The 20,005-nt window shown below is 39.9% G+C and overlaps 2 protein-coding genes and 1 long non-coding RNA gene across 4 annotated transcripts; 2 read left to right on the top strand and 1 right to left on the bottom strand.

Annotated features, from left to right (window-relative positions):
• The first annotated feature begins 2,143 nt into the window (after positions 1 to 2,143).
• Positions 2,144 to 19,830, top strand: LOC117957985. The gene is made up of 3 exons (XR_004659633.1): positions 2,144 to 2,154; positions 3,864 to 3,866; positions 19,745 to 19,830. It is a non-coding gene; the product is annotated as an uncharacterized LOC117957985 (long non-coding RNA).
• On the bottom strand, positions 3,925 to 10,593 carry drg2 (developmentally regulated GTP binding protein 2). Of its 2 annotated transcripts, none has more exons than XM_034894136.1 (14): positions 10,494 to 10,593; positions 10,200 to 10,292; positions 9,637 to 9,797; positions 9,322 to 9,411; positions 9,184 to 9,244; positions 8,615 to 8,705; positions 7,737 to 7,809; positions 6,685 to 6,775; positions 6,415 to 6,512; positions 6,176 to 6,252; positions 5,984 to 6,072; positions 5,832 to 5,890; positions 5,634 to 5,687; positions 3,925 to 4,302 (listed from the first exon to the last, which is right to left on the bottom strand). In XM_034894136.1, exons 2-14 carry the CDS (start codon positions 10,261 to 10,263, stop codon positions 4,216 to 4,218), a joined length of 1,095 nt encoding a protein of 364 aa, XP_034750027.1. In that variant the 5' UTR covers positions 10,264 to 10,292; positions 10,494 to 10,593; the 3' UTR covers positions 3,925 to 4,215. The 2 variants fall into 2 exon arrangements, with proteins under 2 accessions (XP_034750027.1, XP_034750026.1); XM_034894135.1 differs by having other exon boundaries at positions 10,200 to 10,295; positions 10,494 to 10,588.
• On the top strand, positions 10,635 to 12,719 carry gfer (growth factor, augmenter of liver regeneration (ERV1 homolog, S. cerevisiae)). Its single transcript, XM_034894145.1, has 3 exons — positions 10,635 to 11,008; positions 11,502 to 11,713; positions 11,874 to 12,719. The coding sequence occupies exons 1-3, from the start codon at positions 10,796 to 10,798 to the stop codon at positions 12,034 to 12,036; spliced, it is 588 nt and encodes a 195-aa protein (XP_034750036.1). The 5' UTR covers positions 10,635 to 10,795; the 3' UTR covers positions 12,037 to 12,719.
• Positions 19,831 to 20,005: the final 175 nt, after the last annotated feature.

Raw genomic sequence — 20,005 nt, forward strand, 5'->3', positions numbered from 1 at the left:
TATGTACGTCAATGAGCTCATTTATCCCCTGGACAAACATCAGTACATAAGATGTACAGAAAACAACCCGATCATTTGTTAAAGGCCTTAAAAGAGTTTAGCTTAACATAAAGGTAAATGTAGGACACCACAGTCTGTTAGCCTTCACCTTTTAGAAGTATATATGCTCAGCTAAAGACTTCTAATCCATTTGTTCTGCCTGTTTGATTATAGAATTACTGTGTGCTTCATATACTGTAGGTCTGAAGTGAGTCTTTTGAAATACTAAAAGAATTCTTTGCTTGGTGTGTAGAGAAGAAAACCTTAATCATGAAGCAGTTAAACTCTACTTTTGTAGGTAGGCTGACTAAAGAAAGGTTCGGCATACGTACACTGTAGACCTAAATCTGCGCTTTGTCTTTTGTTTTATGAAACATGTTTTTTGTGGACAGGGGAACAAAGACCAGTCCCTGTCAATGCTATGGTGCGTAGTTTCTGCCGCACCCATGCACTCCTTAAAATACCTAATTATCTTCACTCGAGTTTCTGGGAGGGATAGTCACTGATGGCCACAATCTTCTAAACATAGTCATACTAAGAAATACAGAGAGGTGTAAACCGAGTCCTGGGTATCCAGTTCTGCCTTTGAGAAAATAATAGGTCAGATGGGCCGATCTGGAATCTTGCTCCTTATGAGGTCATGAGGGGCAAGGTTACTTCCCCTTTCTCTGATTTGCCCACCCAGAGAATTTGGCCCACCCATGAGAGAGAGACATCATGGCTTTCAAACGGGCAAAGTGACAGTTGGTCAAGGCCAATGTTTGTTTAACTGTATTTCATAAAGTTAATATTCACCCATGAGTGAGTCTACATTTAGTTGAAGGTCAGACATTTCCCTCTGATAGTTTTTCAGTGTTCAAATGGACCTCTTACTGCAATAACCTGATTGGACTCTCAGCTCAGCTAAGCAGCTTCATGTAATGAGCCGGCTGAAGCAGAAGAGGGCAGAAGAGATAAAGTAATCAGGGTCCTGATGCATTTGGAACATTACATTCTGGTTTCTTTACTATCCTATCAGCAAGAAAATGTACAGCTATATATATTAATTCAACAAAAAAAAGGTTTTTGTAATGATCACATAGACTACTGGGATCCAACAGTAAATCACCTAGACCTAGATAGCAATTTTCCAGGGTAGTTTTTTTATACTAAAACAGTATACAGCATTTGATCAGATATTTGTTTGCTAGCTTTACTGAAAAAAATAAAAATATTTAATAAGACTTATGTGTAAAAATATGGTGGTGCACTCTATGAAAGCACTAAAGACACACAATGGTACATTAGGACTGTCTATATTAGGGTTTCTGCACATTTCACCAAATGTAACACGTTTTAAAACCTATTTATCACCATGATGAATGAAATTGAAGATCTTTATCACAACATCAACAAAGCCCTAAATTCTGTTTTTGAAGCCATAAAACTTGCACTTCCCCATAGCTAAAGAATAAAATCTGTTTTATGTCTGTGGTGCAATCTGAAAGAGACTTGCACAAATATCATGAAAGCTGATTGGCTGCAATAGAAGTAGAATGTTGGTCTCTTTTGTAGTAATCATACAGTAAAATAATATTTGGATAGTGAAAGAGAAAAACTACAACACCACAAAATAAAAAGAAGACAGCATTAGAGGCAGTGTTGCATGGATGTAGGACAATTAATACCCATTTAAAATTATTTAAGACCTAGTACACAATACTATTACAAATTTAGGTTTGAGTCATTCACCCAGGTTGGTCTGTATCCATCAAGTCTTAATTTACCACCTAATAGTCACTATGCTACACTGGGGAAAGCCCACATGATATTGATAAGAAAGAAAACACATGAATGAATGACATTGCCCAACTAATGTTCATATATTCAGATAACTATGAAAAAACTGAGAAACATGAAATCATACCATTTGAGAGGGTAAAACAGGATTTTTTTTGTGGCACATTTGCTTAAAAACATGACTGAAACGAGGCTAGTTGATTATTTTGGGATTGAATTAATCGAATAATCCCTGCAGCATCAACGGCAAAAAAAACAAAATTAGGTTGGATTAATATTGCACATGGGAAAACACCCAGGTTACAATTTAACAGTTTAAAATGAGCTAAGTGGTGAGTGGCAAGACTGCAAAGTACTTTTTCTTATTAAGACTAAACTCACTTTTAGAAATTCAGTTTAGAGCTTTAAAAACATGACGACATATAAACTATCTATGAAAAAAGGCGTATGAAAACACTGTAAATAAACTCCTGGTTCTTGCTTGTGTGCACTGGCAAAACACACACACACAAACTCACTCTTAGCCATGCCATATGGAGCCAGGCAGCATCAAGTGTCATGCCTGCTCCACACAATACACACCCATTGGACCGTACCTTTGTTTTTTCTTTTCCTCCACAATATTATCCCTCCATCATTGCTCTCCTCTTTAGGTTATCCCAAAGCAGAATCTCTCCATCCAGGGTTCACTCAGACGAGACATCTTTAAGGCATCTTTGTAGGGCAGTGGTAAACTCACAGCCACTCTCTCACTCTTTCGTAAAGCCTCCCACTCAGTCCCCTTCTCCTTGCCCTAAGTGATGCTTGTTAATATTTAATGGTGCTTTTGTGTCTGTGCATGTGCAAATGAATGGGGAGCATTGGCTGGGAGTCCATACTGTCTGGTCAGCCTGCCATGGAGCATTGGGAAGCAGGACAAAAACAGCTGGGCAGCAGGAATGGAGGCAGTGGGGAGGGGTTGGAGGCGGCTGACCCTCACCTGCTGTAGGCCTACAGCTGCGTAGGGATACAGGTTGTAAGATGCTCATCTGAGAGACTCTAAACCACATGGTCTTACAGTGAGGCCAAGCAGTGCATTTGATTTTTTTTATATATGCTTTATGGTCAAGGTAAGATTATATTTTAATCACATTTTTGTTCATATTGGGGAGTTTTACAGCCTTAGTTAAAGTCACCCTCCACTCAAAAATGTGTTTTGCTTGGATGTTTGTCTTCAACGTACAGACTGGCGGATGTGCAGTATGGTAATTAATGGGGTTGTTTTAACATTAATCTTCCAAATTTGGAAAGGTTTCTCTGCAGCTCACCTCTGCCCTACAGAGCTTTAGCCGTTAGCATCTTTCCGGTCATTTATGTTTTACAACCCACAACTTTACTGTTCTGCTTCAGTCTCAACGCTCTCATGGCATTGAATCAAGTTCTGAAAAACCAACTATAAGCTTGCTAGCTGCCTAGCAACAAACTGCCAACAGCTTTAAGTTAGCAACTCCACGTTAGCTAGCTGTTAAACATAGTGGAGCTAGCCAAATATCTTAAAAAGAGTCAGATATTCCCCTCAGAAGTTAGTGGAGACCAAAAACAGAACTAAAAGAAAAGAGAATATTGGACTTACATTCTCCAAGAGTCCAGTAACACGACTCCCAATGAATAATGTTGCATCCTCCTGGATGTCAATCCACGTCAGTTCCCGCTGTCCCCAAGTGACCAAAAAATGTGTAACTGAAGGTCTAAACATCGGAAATTTGAAATGTTTTTCGAAATTGTAATCTTACATAAAAATGACCTACAAATACTGTCAAATTATGAAAATAAGATTCACGAAATAACATTTCATAAGGAATTGAACTGAGTTAGTTATTTATGTTTCATAGTCTTATATTTATATATTCTTTGTATGTATTCAATATATGACTTATTACTTCATGATTAATTATTTATTATGAACACTTTGAGGTCCATATGTTTAAGGCAAAAAGCAGCTTCCTGCAAAGAGATTAGGTCCAGGAAATAGAGGTGACTATGTGACTGAAGGCAATCCAGATGAGATAGTTTAAATTTATCAATTACACAAAGATGAAACTTATAAAAATTAAACAAACACAGGGATTGATTAAACATTTTATGGACTTTATTCTTTTCCTCTCCACTTTCTCGCTCAATCAATGTTTCTTCTGATAATCAAAAGGTAAAATATACCATTTCCTCTCCACAGTCAACTCAAACCTGCTCTGTCTCTTCATTGCATTTTGTTAATTTTAATATACAAAATAAGAATGGCGGCTAATTTTTCATTGCTGTATATCTACTGTACAGTGGATATTTTTTCCATTTGAACTCCTCCGAGAAAAGTGTGACTCCTCCTGCTCCGTAGCTCCTCTGTCCGATCAGGACCGTGTTTTACTTCTTAACAATCTGGATGACATCCTCGTGCTCCATGATGTGCGTTAGGCCGACCCTCTGAGGGCTGTACTTGGTACTGGTTCCCTGAAAGACCAACATGCGATACAGTTCAGTCCTTTCCTTTGTTTGGGTTTCAAATGTAGTGAATCCCTACACAGTGAACTTGAGATCTTTTGCATCCGCTCTACTCTGCTTCTCGTGTGTCATGGCACAGAAAACACAGCTGTAGCTCAAAGGGTGATTTTAATCTAGGAAAGTCAACTGAGTGCCCACTGAGTATGATGCTTATTATTGTCAGTGACTTTTCCTCTCACACATCTAATCCAAAGATTCTTTGAGCTGCAGCTGTTTTACTGCAGCTAATGATGTGAGTATGGACATTAAATGATGTTGCAGTACAATAACATTGTTTACAGTTGGGGTGTGTATACACTGTGACCCAGTGCCATGCTATATAAAATATCAAGTATAAATTCTGTACTAACTATATTTCTAACTGTGAGTAAGTGCACAGATTTCTGTTTCACAACCCATTGAGGGATTAAAGCAACATCAACACCACACTAAAACAATATATTGCAATGTTAAAATGGATGCTATAAAAGAAGTACAGTTGTTTGAGTAATTTTTGTAGTGTGGCTGGAATTACCACTTAGCAAAGACGTTCAATGGCGAATTCTGTCCTAATTTGCTTAACTTTCAATTTAAAAGGTACTAACTTTGTGTTAGGAACCCCCTGAAACCTTTTATCTGATAAGCATATTTTACATTAATATTTATGACCCATGAACTAATGTTTAGTGCTGGGTTCAAAATAAAAGCACATATTGGTTTTTCTTTAATTCTGAAAAACTTAACAAAAAAACATGCTGTATTGTCACCACAAACCTGCATGAGCTTTGTGTACCACTACACCTATAGTAGAAGGGCCACCATTAAAAAAGGTACAACCTATCCATGACAACGGTCATGCCCGATGTAAGTCGAGTGAAGATTTGAGTTGCGCATGCCTCCCTTTGCGACAAGTTGCCTACAAGATGCTAACGAGAAACTTCTGTAATGTAAAGTACAGTAAAAATTACCTACTTAACAAAATTTGTTCCCCGCTGGCTACAAGTTAGCAATCAAACAATCATAGATGGCTAAAACGTCTGTGAAATGATTTCCATCTTCTGTTATTGATAGTAATGAGAGCAGTTTATTATTTCATGGATTTGACAAATTTCAGAAGGACACGGTATGCAGTTCACCGTTTAAATCTGCACTCGATCGGGCGGTGACACCGACTACAAACCGTCTTTGTTTGTGTTACTTAATAGGTGAACATGGGAAAGTTAGTTCAGACAGTTCATGGAACTCAAGGCATATTACTTTGTTTTTAAAGTTTCTAAAGGTCATTGTCTCTGAAAACTTACCCAAACCAGGGCATATTTGAACTGGCCGGCTAAGGTTCTGTGGATTCGATGGCACTGTGGGGAAGATAAGCAAAACACGATAAAAAAAAAATACGATTAAAGCTGGTCTGCTTACGCTAGTGTTATTGTTCATGTACAAATGTTGCAAAGAAATGTTGGTCTCGAGTATATGTGTGAATTCATGTGTGTTTTACTTACCACATGTTCTACAGATGCTCCTCGTCTCATAATGATTGCATCATTAAAGTCTGGGCGCTCTAATGGCAAAAGAAGAAATTAACACACGTTTAACTTATTAGGTATTCATGTGCTTGTGACAGTCTGAGGGGATGAAAAAATAAAGTGTGTACCTCCTCTTTTCTTAGTGTAAATGCAAATCAGAGCTAGGTATTCCCATAAACTCTCCAGAAGGTAATCCAGGTTCAACTTCATCCCACAACTGAAATAAACACGCAGACAGAAAAGCAGGAAACTGTTTAACTCCCACGTCCAAAAAGAGTAAGATGGCAGCTTCCATCCAAGACTGCACAGAGATATCTGACCTGATGACAACACTGTTCGGTCTGTGAGCCAGGCGGTTCACCTCCTCGATGGAGATTTGATCCACCTTATTGTACACCTGTGAATATCCCAAATATTATGAGAAAAAAGAGACCCCAAACAAATTTACCCAAGCTTAAAAACACAACAACAGACAAAGGGCCATTCGCTTCACAAATGACTTTCTATGGGTTAAAAGGCTTTAAAATAATTTGAGGGACGAGCTTGGAGACTGACATACATAAAGGCAAGGCATGTAAACTCTGTTCCCGACAATGACATCAATGAATTCATCTGGTGTGCTGTCCTCCCTGAAGAGGACTTCTGCATTAAAGATTTCTGAGGAGAAGGAGTGAAGAAAATCAACCAAATAATAATGGGACTTATTAACAAGTCCATAGAAATGACAAGAGTACTGGAAAGGCCTACAGTGAAAAGGACAAGACATTTAAATCATGTAATCTTTTTTTCTGTATGCTGCCTCTTCTGATGCTGGCAGAGTTAAGGATACTGTATTCGTGAAGGATGAGCTGAACAAGCTTCTCAGAGCAGTGGGTGAGAGGAACTGTGGAGTTGTAGGACAGGCCGCCACCTTTCTTGGGCTACAGAGAGAGAGAAATCACACATTTTTACCAAGTTTAGCATTATAATTCCAGCATTCATTTCTGGAGCTGACAAGCTAATGGATGGATGGGTGGATGTTTTTTTTGCTCTGCTTGCAGGAAAGACCATTAATGCCAGAGCATAGGGCTTTGACAGCTAATTGAAATTAACATACAGTTGTGTTCAAAATAATAGCAGTCCAACATCACTAACCACATAAATCATGACAAAATAAAACAAGACAATGACCCAAAATACACCAGCAGGCGAGCAAAGTCTTGGTTCCAGATGATCAGATTGATGTTAAGGAGTGGCCAGCCCAATCCCCGGACCACAATCCCATAGAAAACTTGTGGGGTGACATAAAAAATGCTGTTTTCCGAGGCCAAACCCAGTAATGCAGAGGAACTGTGGAATTTAGTTCCATCATCCTGGGCTGGAATACCAGTTCACAGGTGACTCCTTGCAACACAGATTTGAAGCAGTTCTCCAAAATAATGGTTGTGCAACTAAATATTAGTGCAGTAACGTAAAGCAAACCCTTGAGACATTTTGTTCAGTTTATACAGTAAATGTTTGAGTTTTTAAAGAAAAATGCAAATACTGCTTTTTTTTAACAGCCTATTATTCCTTTTTCTTCACTTTCTGTAAAGGTAGAACACAAACTTGATTTTGGTCATGTTTTGATTTGGAATTGAATGTGCAGTGTTCCCAATGCATTGATATTATGGGATTAAAAGCTATTCTAAGGATTTTTAGCATTATTCACTTTTTTTAAACACACTGCCATTATTCTGGACACAACTGTACATAAGGTCCTTAAGCGGTGGATTTCCTTCTTTTTTTTTAATCCACTCTAACCATCAGTCCATTTTTTTTCCTCAACACATATTTAATTTGCAACAATGTTTCAACTACTTAGCTGTTGATATTCATGGCTGAGGATGATAGAAAATGTACCTTGAAATAAATATTTGGTTTTGAACAGTTGAGTCTGATGCCCACCGTCTCCAACTCTTTCTCTAGAAGTTCTCTAGAAAGATAAAAGAAAAGGAAATTGAAGGCAAGAATTAGTTTGATAAAATTACTTATATGCCTTTCAAACTCCCTCTAGCAGACTGACACACACACACACAGACAGACACATGTATGCTTCCCCATACCAGTCCCAACACCTGAACTTGCAACGACCGATACCGAGTACCGATCCAATACCATTGTGTCATATATATTATGATTTAACAACTGTATACTACTATCTCTGTATGGATGTGATATGATTCCTATCTTTGTCGTTGGTCGGACTCAGGTTAAACTCTTTGTGAAACGTGAACAAACACACTGAATGCCACAGAACTTAATTATCCAGTTAGACGTCAGTTTTAACAGAAAAAGATCGTGAAAAACTACTTCAAGGGCTTTATGTGGTATCGGATAGGTGTATAACTATCATTACTATAAGTGCAAGCATCTAAATTATAAAATGGGAGCAACTGTGCAGAAGAAAAGTGTCCCTTACATCTGGTCTGAGGCATTTAATATCAATTATCAAGTAGTTTGGTCGTGATCTCCAAGAAAAAATTTGTCATTTTCTGGCTGTGGTAAAGAACCTTCCTGTATGACAGAATATGAGGAGTGCATGTATGACCATAATCGACATGAGCCACATAATGAAAAAAGAACATAAATCAAACTACTTTAAGGGCTTTATTATGTGGTATCGAATCGGTGTGTAAAACTTCAGTACTTCCCGATACCGTCATTTTAGGCAGTATCAAAAGCAACACCGATATTGGTATATCCCTAACAGAAACAGAGACACAGACACACACACACACCTCTGAACATCTCCTTTGGTGGCATCCAACATCATGATGACGACGTCTGCTGTCCTGGCAACAGCAATGACCTGCCGACCTCTACCCTTGCCTATAAAAAGTCAAAGAGTTACCCCAATTATTCACCAGGCGCGTTTGTGCTGCGCCGGGGTTTTGTTTCATCCTCCGCCATGCGCCCACACCACAGAGCGTCTTAACTGCCTAGACTATATCCCCGAAGGAGCGGAGAGCAGCTGCACACATGCTTGTGGGACGCGCTGTGATGCGTGTGGTGGAATATCAAGCACTTGAATGGGCGCGATTGCTGGCAGTGCCTACGGAACGCCGTGCCGAAACGCCAGGTGGAAAATATAATATAAAACATAACACTCACTAACATGCTCTTTCTCATTACTATGAGTGCCAGCATCTTAATTATAAAATGAAAGAATCATAACTCTGAAATCCAACACATGATCATTTTATATTATTAACACCGTAATAATAAAATAGATATACAACAGACATCCAACATCTTCTCGATTAGGGGTTTAGCAAACAAAATACATAACCACAAAGCCTAGGCATACCTTGGGCAGCACCCTCAATGATTCCAGGCAGATCCAGCAACTGGATGTTGGCCCCTTTGTACTGAAGAGCAACAGATAACACATGTAAACACACTGATACACAAGGTTTAAGATGTTTAGTGGTGTGAATGGGTGTACCTCTATGACACCAGGTATGCAGGTGAGAGTGGTGAACTCATAGGAAGCAGCTTCGCTGGCTGTTGACGTCATCAAACTAAGGAAGGTGGACTGCAGGACACAAACAGAGGATTCAATTACACGAGCACATGTAGAATCTTTGGATTATGTTTCACTTCTCTTTCTCACATCTTTAAACGTGAGAACAAGGCTTGCTTGGTTCAAGTACTCTTGTTATTTGTGAAATGGTGGTTATGAAAGTAAAAAGAACACTTTGTTTTGACTATCGAGATCCAGACCAGAAAACACAACCCATTACCAGCCAGGTTGACGTACCTTACCCACGGAGGGGAAACCAATAAGTGCAACACGAGCATCTCCTGATTTCATGACATCAAAGCCCTCGCCTTTGGCCCCCGCTGACTTGGTGGGCTCCAGGAGTTGAGCTCTGTACTTGGCTAGCTTGGCCTTGAGCAAACCCAGATGGTACTCAGTAGCTGGGGGAAATTAATGAAAAAGGGAAATTGTGACACGAGATGTATCAATCATTGCACTGCCTTCAAAATAATGTAGGGCAGAAGTGCAGAAAGGTCGCTATAACCCTGTAAAGTGTAAGCTTACACCAGCACCACCACCTCATTGGAGTTTAGTGGTATTCATTTGAACTTATTTCCTTTACTTGGAGACTACATGTTTTGGGGCATTGCTCCTTTAATTGGGGTGGTAACTGTAATCAAGCTTACGGTGTCAGTGATCGGGCTTCTCCTTGAATTTCTGTGAGATTCATGAGTAACACAACACTGACAGCTGAGAGAGAGATAGAGATAGAGAAAAGAGAGATGGCTACAAGTTCGTTCATGGTGTAGCTAACACTTAGCCTAGCGACTACACTCTCTTACCTTTGTTTTTCTGTGTCCGAGCGATTTCTCTCTCTATTTCCGCGATTTTCTCCAAGATACCCATTGTTGAGGTTCAGGTGTGCTACAGCTAAACTGCCAATGAGAGGAAATAACAGAAAACAAAAACGTGTCACTCCACGGTTGTTAGCTAGCTTTGTTAGCTGCCACCCGGCTAACTGGCGAATCAGTGGGACTTACAAACAGCGAATCAACACATCTAGCTTTAAATCAATATCCGCATAAAACACATGTAATGTCAACTGTTTAAAATGGTGTAATAGGATATATATTTACACTTTGAAAGAGGAAACACTGCGCGGCATGCACAGAAGACTGACATACCAACCGGAACTAGTTCCGTGCACAGAAAAAGTCCGGAAGAAACTCATTGTTGATTGTAACCCAAATAGTTTCCCATGTTTCTTTTATTTTCGCTCATATCAATTGAGCTGTGCAGCTTGGACCGTGCCAATGTACAAATATTAAAAAACGATAATGTGTCCAGTCAGATGTAGCTGCATTTTAACAGCCGGACATCCCTAATGGTGTATGGCTAGGTCAGGCAGAGTTATTGGGTAATATAACAGAAAGCGAACATGGCTGCGCCCACGGAACCGAGAGGAGTATCTGCTGACAAGCCGAGCGGGTTCGAAGGTTTTCCGTTTGCAGTGGCCACGAAACCACCGGAGGACAGCTCCGGTAAAGAGCTGGAGCAGACCGGGGGGGTGAAAAAGAAGCCATGCAGAGCTTGTACGGACTTTAAATCATGGATGAAGATCCAGAAGAAACAGACGGCAGCTCCTGTACAGGTGACATGAAGTCAAGGAGGGAGTTTTTGGAGGAGCTGTAGAAATATTACGTTCCCAGTAGTGAAGTTTTGCTTGATTTCACCACAAGATAATTTCGTTTTAAATTGTCAAGGTGCTAAAGTGTTGTTCTCCAACGATCTTTAGCAGAAAGTTTGTTACGTCATGACGCAATATGTCCCATGCTTATGAAATGTAGGGTTTAATCCTGTAAGGCCAGAGGCCCCTGGGAGCAACTGTGCAGAAGAAAAGTGTCCCTCATCTGGTCCGAGGCATTTAATATCAATTGTCAAGTTGTTTGGTCCTGATCTCCAAGAAATAATAAGTCACTTTCTAGCTGTGGAATAGCACCTGCCTGTATGACAGGATATGAGGATGACCACAAATCAATGTGAGACACATAATGCCCTCCTTGTTCCCTTCCCAAAATACCAGCTGATTGTGTGTGTGTGTGTGTGTGTGTGTGTGTGTGTGTGTGTGTGTATGATTCTGTCAGGAGACCCAAGCTGTAGAGGCGGAGCCACAAGACCCACAGTGTCCATTGGACAGGGAAGAGTTGGGGCGAAACACCTGGTCCTTCCTGCACACTATGGCTGCGTACTACCCTGATCAACCATCTTCTACCCAGCAGCAAGAGATGGGGCAGTTCATCAACCTTTTCTCCAAATTCTTTCCATGTGATGAATGTGCAGAGGACCTTAGGGGCAGGTCAGACCTTTTAGATTCAATATGCTGGCTGAAAGTTATATATCAGGTCTTGTACCATCTTACTTGCTTGCTTGTTGTTTCAGCACAAGCAGATCTTCCATTTTAAGATGTGATTAGACAAAATCAGGCCGTTTCTTAAAGTAACATTTCCTCTCCGCAGATTGAAAACCAATCAGCCGGACACCGGGAGTCGCCATGCTCTTTCTCAGTGGCTCTGTCACATTCACAATGACATCAACGTCCGGCTGGGCAAGCCTGAGTTCGACTGTTCCCGTGTGGATGAGAGGTGGAAAGATGGATGGAATGATGGTTCCTGTGACTGAGTGATGAAAGACGCGAGGACTGAGCTGAGACCGGAGAGGAGAAATTCTTTGTTTCAGTTCAAACCTTTTGAGTGGGAACACCACGAAGTGGAGCTCACAGCTCTATTGTGGAGAAACTTTACTTGAAGAGAGATAGGCCATCTGGTACATTTCTAATTCTTGTTCTGTGGTCAGTTGACAAAACAAAACAAATAAGTATCCCTCTCTGGTTAGAACCAAAACTCATTGTAAATGCTTCACTGAACCTCTTGTTAATTCTGGTTATTGAACACTTTTTTATGAAATAGAAAACATTTTTGACCAATAAAGCCCTGATTTGTCTGTTAAAGCGGTAAATTAGAGATATATTACATTAATGATGATTACAGAATGTTTTTAACTGTAATATAACTGCTTGTTTGTGTTGTTGGGTGGTAAACTTGCGTTGTATGTTAATTTATTTTCAGAATTTAGTGCTGGTATAGGTAATTAGGTCATTTTCTATTTACAAATATGATTAATCATTTGTCATTAAATGAAGTAAACATATTTTGTTAATTGAAGCTTCTCAGAAGTTCTAATTTATGTCGCTGTAAATTGCTTTTTGGCTGTTGGTTAGACACAATAATCTCTTTATAAGACACACTTTGGGTTCTGGAAATATGTCATTTTGATGTTTTATGTAATAAAAATCCATGAAAGTACATACTAGATTAGCGGTGTAAAGGATAAATAAAACACCTAGTTGCTGCACCATTGGAAGCCTTTCCTCCTCTAGTCAAGGGCCTTTGATGTCAGCACCTCAGCTATGTGACCTGGTCTGTCTGTGTGTTATTAATAGACATTCAAATTATGAATTTGTTATTTAAGGAACCAGTAGAGGACACATACACACTCAAACAAGTATAATGCTCAGCTGCTGCTTTTTGTGTTACTGTTATCATGATCCTATAAGACAGTTTAGTGTTGAGCCAAATGGTCATTGTTGAGGCAGTAATTGGATAAATATCTCATGATGAGCAACTTATGACTATGCTTTGTTGTGGTATTTGGCACAAGTTCATCATCATGAGACTTTTATCCATGTCAGATATTTCCTTGGCAACTTTTCTGGCTAATGAACGATTCAGGATTATTCACTAAGTATATTGTTTGTGGCCGATAGTCCTTGTGTCTCATGTGCATCATATTTAGATTAAGTAAAAAAAAATTAATTTAACTTCTGTAACAGCTCCAGGGCTGGAACTGCAATTAAGGGCAATCAGGTCATGTTGACTGTTTTTTTCCTTCTCTTTCTGGAAATGTTGGGATTTTAGAAATGTGAGGGGAGTTTACATTCCACATTTTAAATGATTGTGTTGTACTATAGCTGTGACTTGTTGTCATTGCCAGATCAGCTCAAAGGGGAGCCCCGGGCAAAATATGAGCCGTTGGTCCCTGCTTGGTTTGTGCTAACTTGGCTTAACACACTTTTATTTCCATATACTGTAAGCACCATCTACAGTTGACAAAATGAGACCGTCCTCCCCAAAAAAACGCCCACATATGTTGTTTGTTAAAACAGCAATTATGATTCATATTTACAGTAAGTATAAAGGCGGCACCCTCTAGTGACTGTATGATAAGAGCGCTATATTCGGCATAAGCAGCTAGGTTGTGGGGGTGGATAGGGACCGGGATATGTGTCCAATTTACAGTTTAAAGTAAATAGCATTTTTTTTTTTACTTTTTAGAACAAACGTAGCTACGTCAAGTTCCACATCAAGTGCATAATGGGAAGTAGCATTTGATTTTAGCCCAAATCCCAATCTTTTCCTAAACACAAGTGGTTTTTGTGTCTAAACTGTGATCACTTCATACTGTTAACGTGTTTAAAACTGTGACCGTTACGGTTTAGAGAGCAGTAACTTCTTTAATTTAGATGAGGATGGAAAACGTATCATATTTCCTGCCACTGCCAGAGGCGCTAATTTATGAAACCCTCCCATTGGTGGTATTAGAAGGTAGGAATAGGATAAATCAGAATAGAATATGTGTTATAGTCATTGGACAGCAGCTTTCCAACAAAATGTTTCCGCAACTCACCCTCAGTGGTACACAAATAAACTGACAGTACCCTTAAAAAGGCAAAAGACACTGAAAAAAAAAATAATAAAGTAAATACAATAACAAGAATCAGTTATTGCTCACTTGTATTTGCAGAAAGACTTCTATTGCACCATTATTTGTTAGTTTTAAATTCTTTTATGGCACATGGGTAAAAACTGTTCATAAGTTTGGAAGTTATGGACCTGTATGGCTTCCCAGACGGCAGCAGGGTGAAAAGGTGATGGGCTGGGTGGGAGGAGTCCTGTGTGTGTGTGTGTGTGTGTGTGTGTGTGTGTTAACTATTAGAAGTTAGGAATGATCGACCTACATCGCTGTATAGTTTAGAGCAGTGTTTCCCAAACTTTTTCAGCTCAAGACCCAAAAGAGAAATTTGGTGTCTCCCCGGGACCCAACTTTACAAAAATAGACCATGAATCATTGTAACATCTACATTTTTAAACTGTGGACAAAAGATGGAACAAACCATGAATTTAAATGTATAATATGAAGTATATTTATTCCATTATAAAAAGTAAACAAAAACAGAAAAGGTCTCTATTCTCCTTTCTGTGTCTCACCCTTTTCTCAACTCATTTTCTTATCCCCTCCTAAGATAAGAGAAGAGAGAGAGAGAAAAAAAAAAACCCCGAAAGCATCAGAGCTGAATGGACCAGTGTAGCAAAAAAGAACGCTCATAAGATTGATATGCATTTTACTCTGCCAATTGGCGACCCAATAAAACGGGTCTGCGACCCATTTTGGGTCGCGACCCTAAGTTTGGGAAACATTGGTTTAGAGGACGTGCTGCCACAGAAGACCTCTTGGATGAGTCTATTAAATTTATCTAGCCCAAATTTAACTCAAAAGACAACTCGCATTATGGGAAATTACGCCATTGCTCTTAGAGCTTGATCCGTTTGCTAAAAGTCCGGATATCTTGGCCTCTGCTGCTTTGATTTTGACAATTTGTATGTGTCTTTTAAATTATGGAAGCATAACACTAGGTCCAAGTGCCACTCTAAATGAGTTTCTTCAAGTTTTGTGGTACGCCATTTACTTTCAAGTTTTTGTGAGATTTGTTTTAATTTTTAATTCCTTTGCTTCATCATCTTCTTTTTGAGAAGAGCAGCAAAGTCTTACGTCGTCTATATGCAGGTCATAGCACCATGTAGACATTTATCAATTATTAATCAAGGGACTAAAGTCAATTTAAAGGTCCTATTTACTTTACTATAGTCGGGTACTAAGAATTCAAAAGTTATGACAGAATAGTCTGATAATAAAGGAATAAATAAATAAACAATACACCTGATAAAAACTCTGAGAATTCAGATAAAAATTCAGAATCTGGTCCTGGAGCTTGGTAAACAACAAGTATAATTGGCTGTTAAAGATTAAGAACAAGGTCGTTTAACGAGTTCTAATTTAGTTTAGGTTTAGGATTAATTAACAAGCTTGAATCAAAGATGGCTGCCGCTTTAGGACCATGACAGAACCATCACAGACCCTTTTTTCTGCCGTCAAACGAGCAAAAGTGGATTTGGACACACGCTAAACACACCTGCACCAGGTGCTTCACGCGCACTTATATTGTTAAAATCGGACCCTGAAAATGAAAATGACCCAACCGTAGAGCACCTCTGGGTCCAGACTTTGGACTTAAACGTGGCTGTGGCATATGTCCCTCAAACTGATGGCCATCCTGTTGAAAACTTCTATCTCTTCTGCTTGTTAACTCTTGTTTAAGTTTCCCTTTGCCTTATGTAATTCATTCAAATATTGATATTTGGCGCCAGCGTATTGATTCTCGTATCTCACAATACATTGCTGTATTGATGTTTTGGCCCACTCTATATATTAAACATGAAAGGCATCTTTTCGCTGCTTGTGGAGACATCTCAGACTCCCTGGGACTCTAAAGTTCTAGTCATGTTTGGTATATTTTTAAAGTATTTGTTATAATTAATGTCTGAATGTGATGATAGCTTCGTGTGACTAAACTGTCTTCTTGTGATGCTGTATATCTAATTTGTTAATAGATATTTTTGTTTATAAAAGAGGTTTTGATACCAATGAGACTTTTTATGATGGAGTCCCAGATCCTTAAGTTTGTATGACCACAACAATAAAAAATTGTCAAAATTGTTAAAATAGCATGATTATATTGTTGAATTTATGAAATAAAAGTGGTCCTCAATTATTTGACTCCAACTTAGCTTAAGCTTGTCATATGGCATTATTTAAAACATTATTCTACTGTGCTAACTGTGCATTTAAACATGATTTTGGACCAACATGGTAGGGGAAATTCTGAATTATTTAACAACAAAGACATTTCTAAGAAGAATTACTTTAATGATTTATATTGAATATTTATTCCTTCCCATAATGCAGTATGAACAACTTTTGAGAAGCACTATTTTCTGAAAATGGCTCAGAATGTTTCCCTGAATTTTTCCTTCTTGTTGTGAGGCCACAGTGATAACCATTTGGTGATTAAGGTGAGTCCTTATTCTGTTTGAATTCTTTACAACATCTATGTTTATTTTTCACACTTCATTCATTCATTAGATATGTGCTGTGTGGTTTTTTAATGTCTGCCATTCATCCGCACTGCTAAACAAACTGTCTAGCTGAGGGCATGTAGTCGCTGTCGTCGCTGTAAATCAGCTTGTTTCTATGTGTCTATATGTCTTTATCTGTTGATGTATATGATGAAAACAAATCTATCTATCATCCATCCATCCATCTATCTATCCCCATACACATCTTTTTGTCATCTTTTTCATAACTAATTTTACATCATTAAAAAGATAGTTTTATAAGAGAAGTACAACGGTACAGACACACCATTCAGCACTCAAATCCCAAATCTTTACCCATTATCAAGCAGTAGCCTGAGTACAGTTTGAGTACCCTGTACTAAATTAAAGTAGTAAATTATGGGAGCATAAAGCAGTGTTGCATTTTTTCCCAACAATTGTCATTGGTCCTGCACCTGCCAGAAGGTAGGATGTGCACACCGTGTCTTTATAATTATTGTGGTAAATGCACATCTTAAATAATAGGTAGTTGCTGAGCACACATGGTTATTGGAGTTAGAGAAAATGGCGTCCCACCTGGCGCATACTTGTGTGTACCGCTCTTGTGCAAAGGCATCCATCTTTTTCCCTTCCATATTTAATAAAGTGTTGTTTCTTTGCCATATTTTAGGAATCATCAGAAATAAGTACATTCATATAGTATATTCAAACATAAACAAACTGGTGTCCCATAGCAACAATAGAATCACAGCTAGAATGGAATTGAATCAATAACCATCTGTATTAAAAACATAAGAATACATGTTGTTGTCGTCATAACAACACACTGAATACTGGGACCTTGAGTTCTGACACAAATTCACTCAGACAGCAGTTTGTATCAGAGACAGCTTGACTGACAATCCAAAGGTGCACATTGCAACAGGAGAGAGAACACTGGAAAACATGGAATTCAAGGAGGAGGTAGAGTTGGAGAGCTGTCTGGAGATGGAGAGGGCTCAAGCTCACAAGCTAAAGGATAAACTGAGCAAGACGGAGGAAGCTCTCAGCTTACAGAAGGAGGAGGCAAAGGAGACACTGGAAAGATCCCAGGCTTCCCACAAAGCCCAGCTGGAGATGCAGGACCAGAACCACAAGAACCCCATGGCTGCTCTTGGGGAAAAAGCTTGAACAGCAGCTGGAGAGTCATCTCAACGAGTGGCAGGAGGACAAGTCATCCCTCCTTCAGGCCACAGAAAGCCTGAAGCTGACACAGCAGGAGAAGGATCAGGAGTGGGAGAGGACAGAGAGCTCAATGAGGTCCCAGCTGGAAGATCTGCAGAGCCAGGTAATGCAAAAGCAGAGGAGGAAGAAGTGGTACAGGAAGCTTCTGCCTGGGTGAGGAAAAGTGTAGTACTTGTAGTGTGTGTGTGTGTGTGTGTCTCTTTGTATCTTTGTGTGTGTCTGTCTCGTATCTGTGTCTGTGTGTGTGTGTGTGTGTCTCTTTGTATCTTTGTGCATGTCTGTCTCGTTTGTGTGTGTGTGTGTGTGTGTGTGTGTGCGTGTTTGTGTGTATGAGTGTATGTCAGTCTTGTGTCTTTGTGTATGTGTGTGTGTGTGTGTGTATGTCTGTCTTGTGTTGTTTGAGTGTGTGTATGTGTGTATGTGTGTATGTGTGTCTGCGTGTCTGTCTCGTGTGTGTGTGTCTGTGTGTATGTGTGTCTGTCTCGTGTTGTTTGTTTCTGTGTGTGTGTGTGTGTGTGTGTTTGCTCACAGGGCGTGTGATGCGTCAGTGCAGTAGTGTTGGAGTAGTAGAGCTTGTAGTCAGTGCATGCTACATACTACATGCTGCATGCAACATGCTGCATGCTACATGCTACATGCTGCATGCTACATGCTGCATGCTACATGCTACATGCTGCTTCCAGCTACTGCCACCGGACAGCCCTTTGTTTTCAAAGGCGGAAAGAGGAGGCGAGTGTGTGTCGCCTCCTCCGCCGGTACATAGCCTCTCCACTGCCAAGACCTGGCACACGCCTCCCCGTGGCACACATGGGAACTGGTCCTTTGTGGTTCTAGGCTAAGTTGTACAGGATCTCGGAGCAGCAGTGGGCCCCAGAGATGCGGCATGTAGGCCCATCGGTGAGTAGAAACGCCCTGATGCCGGTCAACCACTGTCCCAGTTATGGGTAAATAGCCCCAGCTATGGGTAAATAGTGAAAACCCCAAAGACCAACCTGCACCTGAAGACAGGTACAGGCGGAGTCCTACTGACCAGACCACCGGCCGCCCCCTGCAACTCCTACGTCCGAGGTCGTCATAGGTTCCCACATAGGAGTGAGGCTTGCGTACCGCCCCCGTCACGATGTAAGAAAACTGAAACTAGTCCTCACAAGCTGGGTATGGTACATAAAATTGTTCATGTAAATGTTCCTGAATGTTGTAAAAAATGTTAATAGAGTAAATTAACTTCACAGATACTCCACTAGGGTAGCTCAACACATTGTATACCAACCCCCCTGCCCAGATCTAGGACTAATCTGGACAAACCCTGAATATTTATGTATTTTGATGTATGAAACAGAGCACTGTTTTCATATTTAACTTGAAGTCTGTTTGTCTTGAATTTCCTGAACACATCCCTGCTGATTCTCCTACTCCATACACCTGCTGTTATCTTTGATCTGCACCCCCGGTCCTGATGATCCCCTCTGCTCCATACAAGCCGTGACCAGACCTCCGTTACTTGCTGACGAGTTAGCATAACCAGTGTGTTGAGCTCTTGTATCTTGCTTCTAGTTTTTGAAAGTCTTTCTGCCTGTCGCTAACCTGCCTCCTGTTCCTCTGTCTACAGTTTACCACCTGGATAGAAACTCACGCCTGCCTGGCCGACAACTTCACAGTTGCATTCTGGGATCTACACAAACCCTCCAGCCTCCCTATGTCACCCCCAGCCAAAATAAGGACTTACGCGCTTCCATAATCATACTACAAATAAATACTCACCTTGTTATTCCAACTTACCTCGTCTGGGTCTGCTTCTTGGTTCCAGTACTAGACAAATGGTGACAAAGTCTGTCCCCCCCGACTCAGATCGGTTAAATCAAAGGGAAACAAAGGAAGGGCTATACTTAACAACCTAATTGGAATTAAAACTACCACTGCAATAATAGAACAGAACAGGAAAATTAGATGTGGAGTATTACATACTAGATCTCTGTCCTCTAAAGCAGTACTAGTAAACGATCTGATATCAGATAATCAAACTGATATGTTGTGTCTCACTGAAACATGGCTGGGCCATGGAGGATATGTTGTCTAAATGAAGCCATTCCTTCCAGTCAGAATAATACTCAAATTCCTAGAGGCTATAAAGCCGA

The sequence above is a fragment of the Etheostoma cragini genome, chromosome 15 (genome assembly GCF_013103735.1).
Source record: "Etheostoma cragini isolate CJK2018 chromosome 15, CSU_Ecrag_1.0, whole genome shotgun sequence".
NCBI classification, from domain to species: Eukaryota; Metazoa; Chordata; class Actinopteri; order Perciformes; family Percidae; genus Etheostoma; species Etheostoma cragini.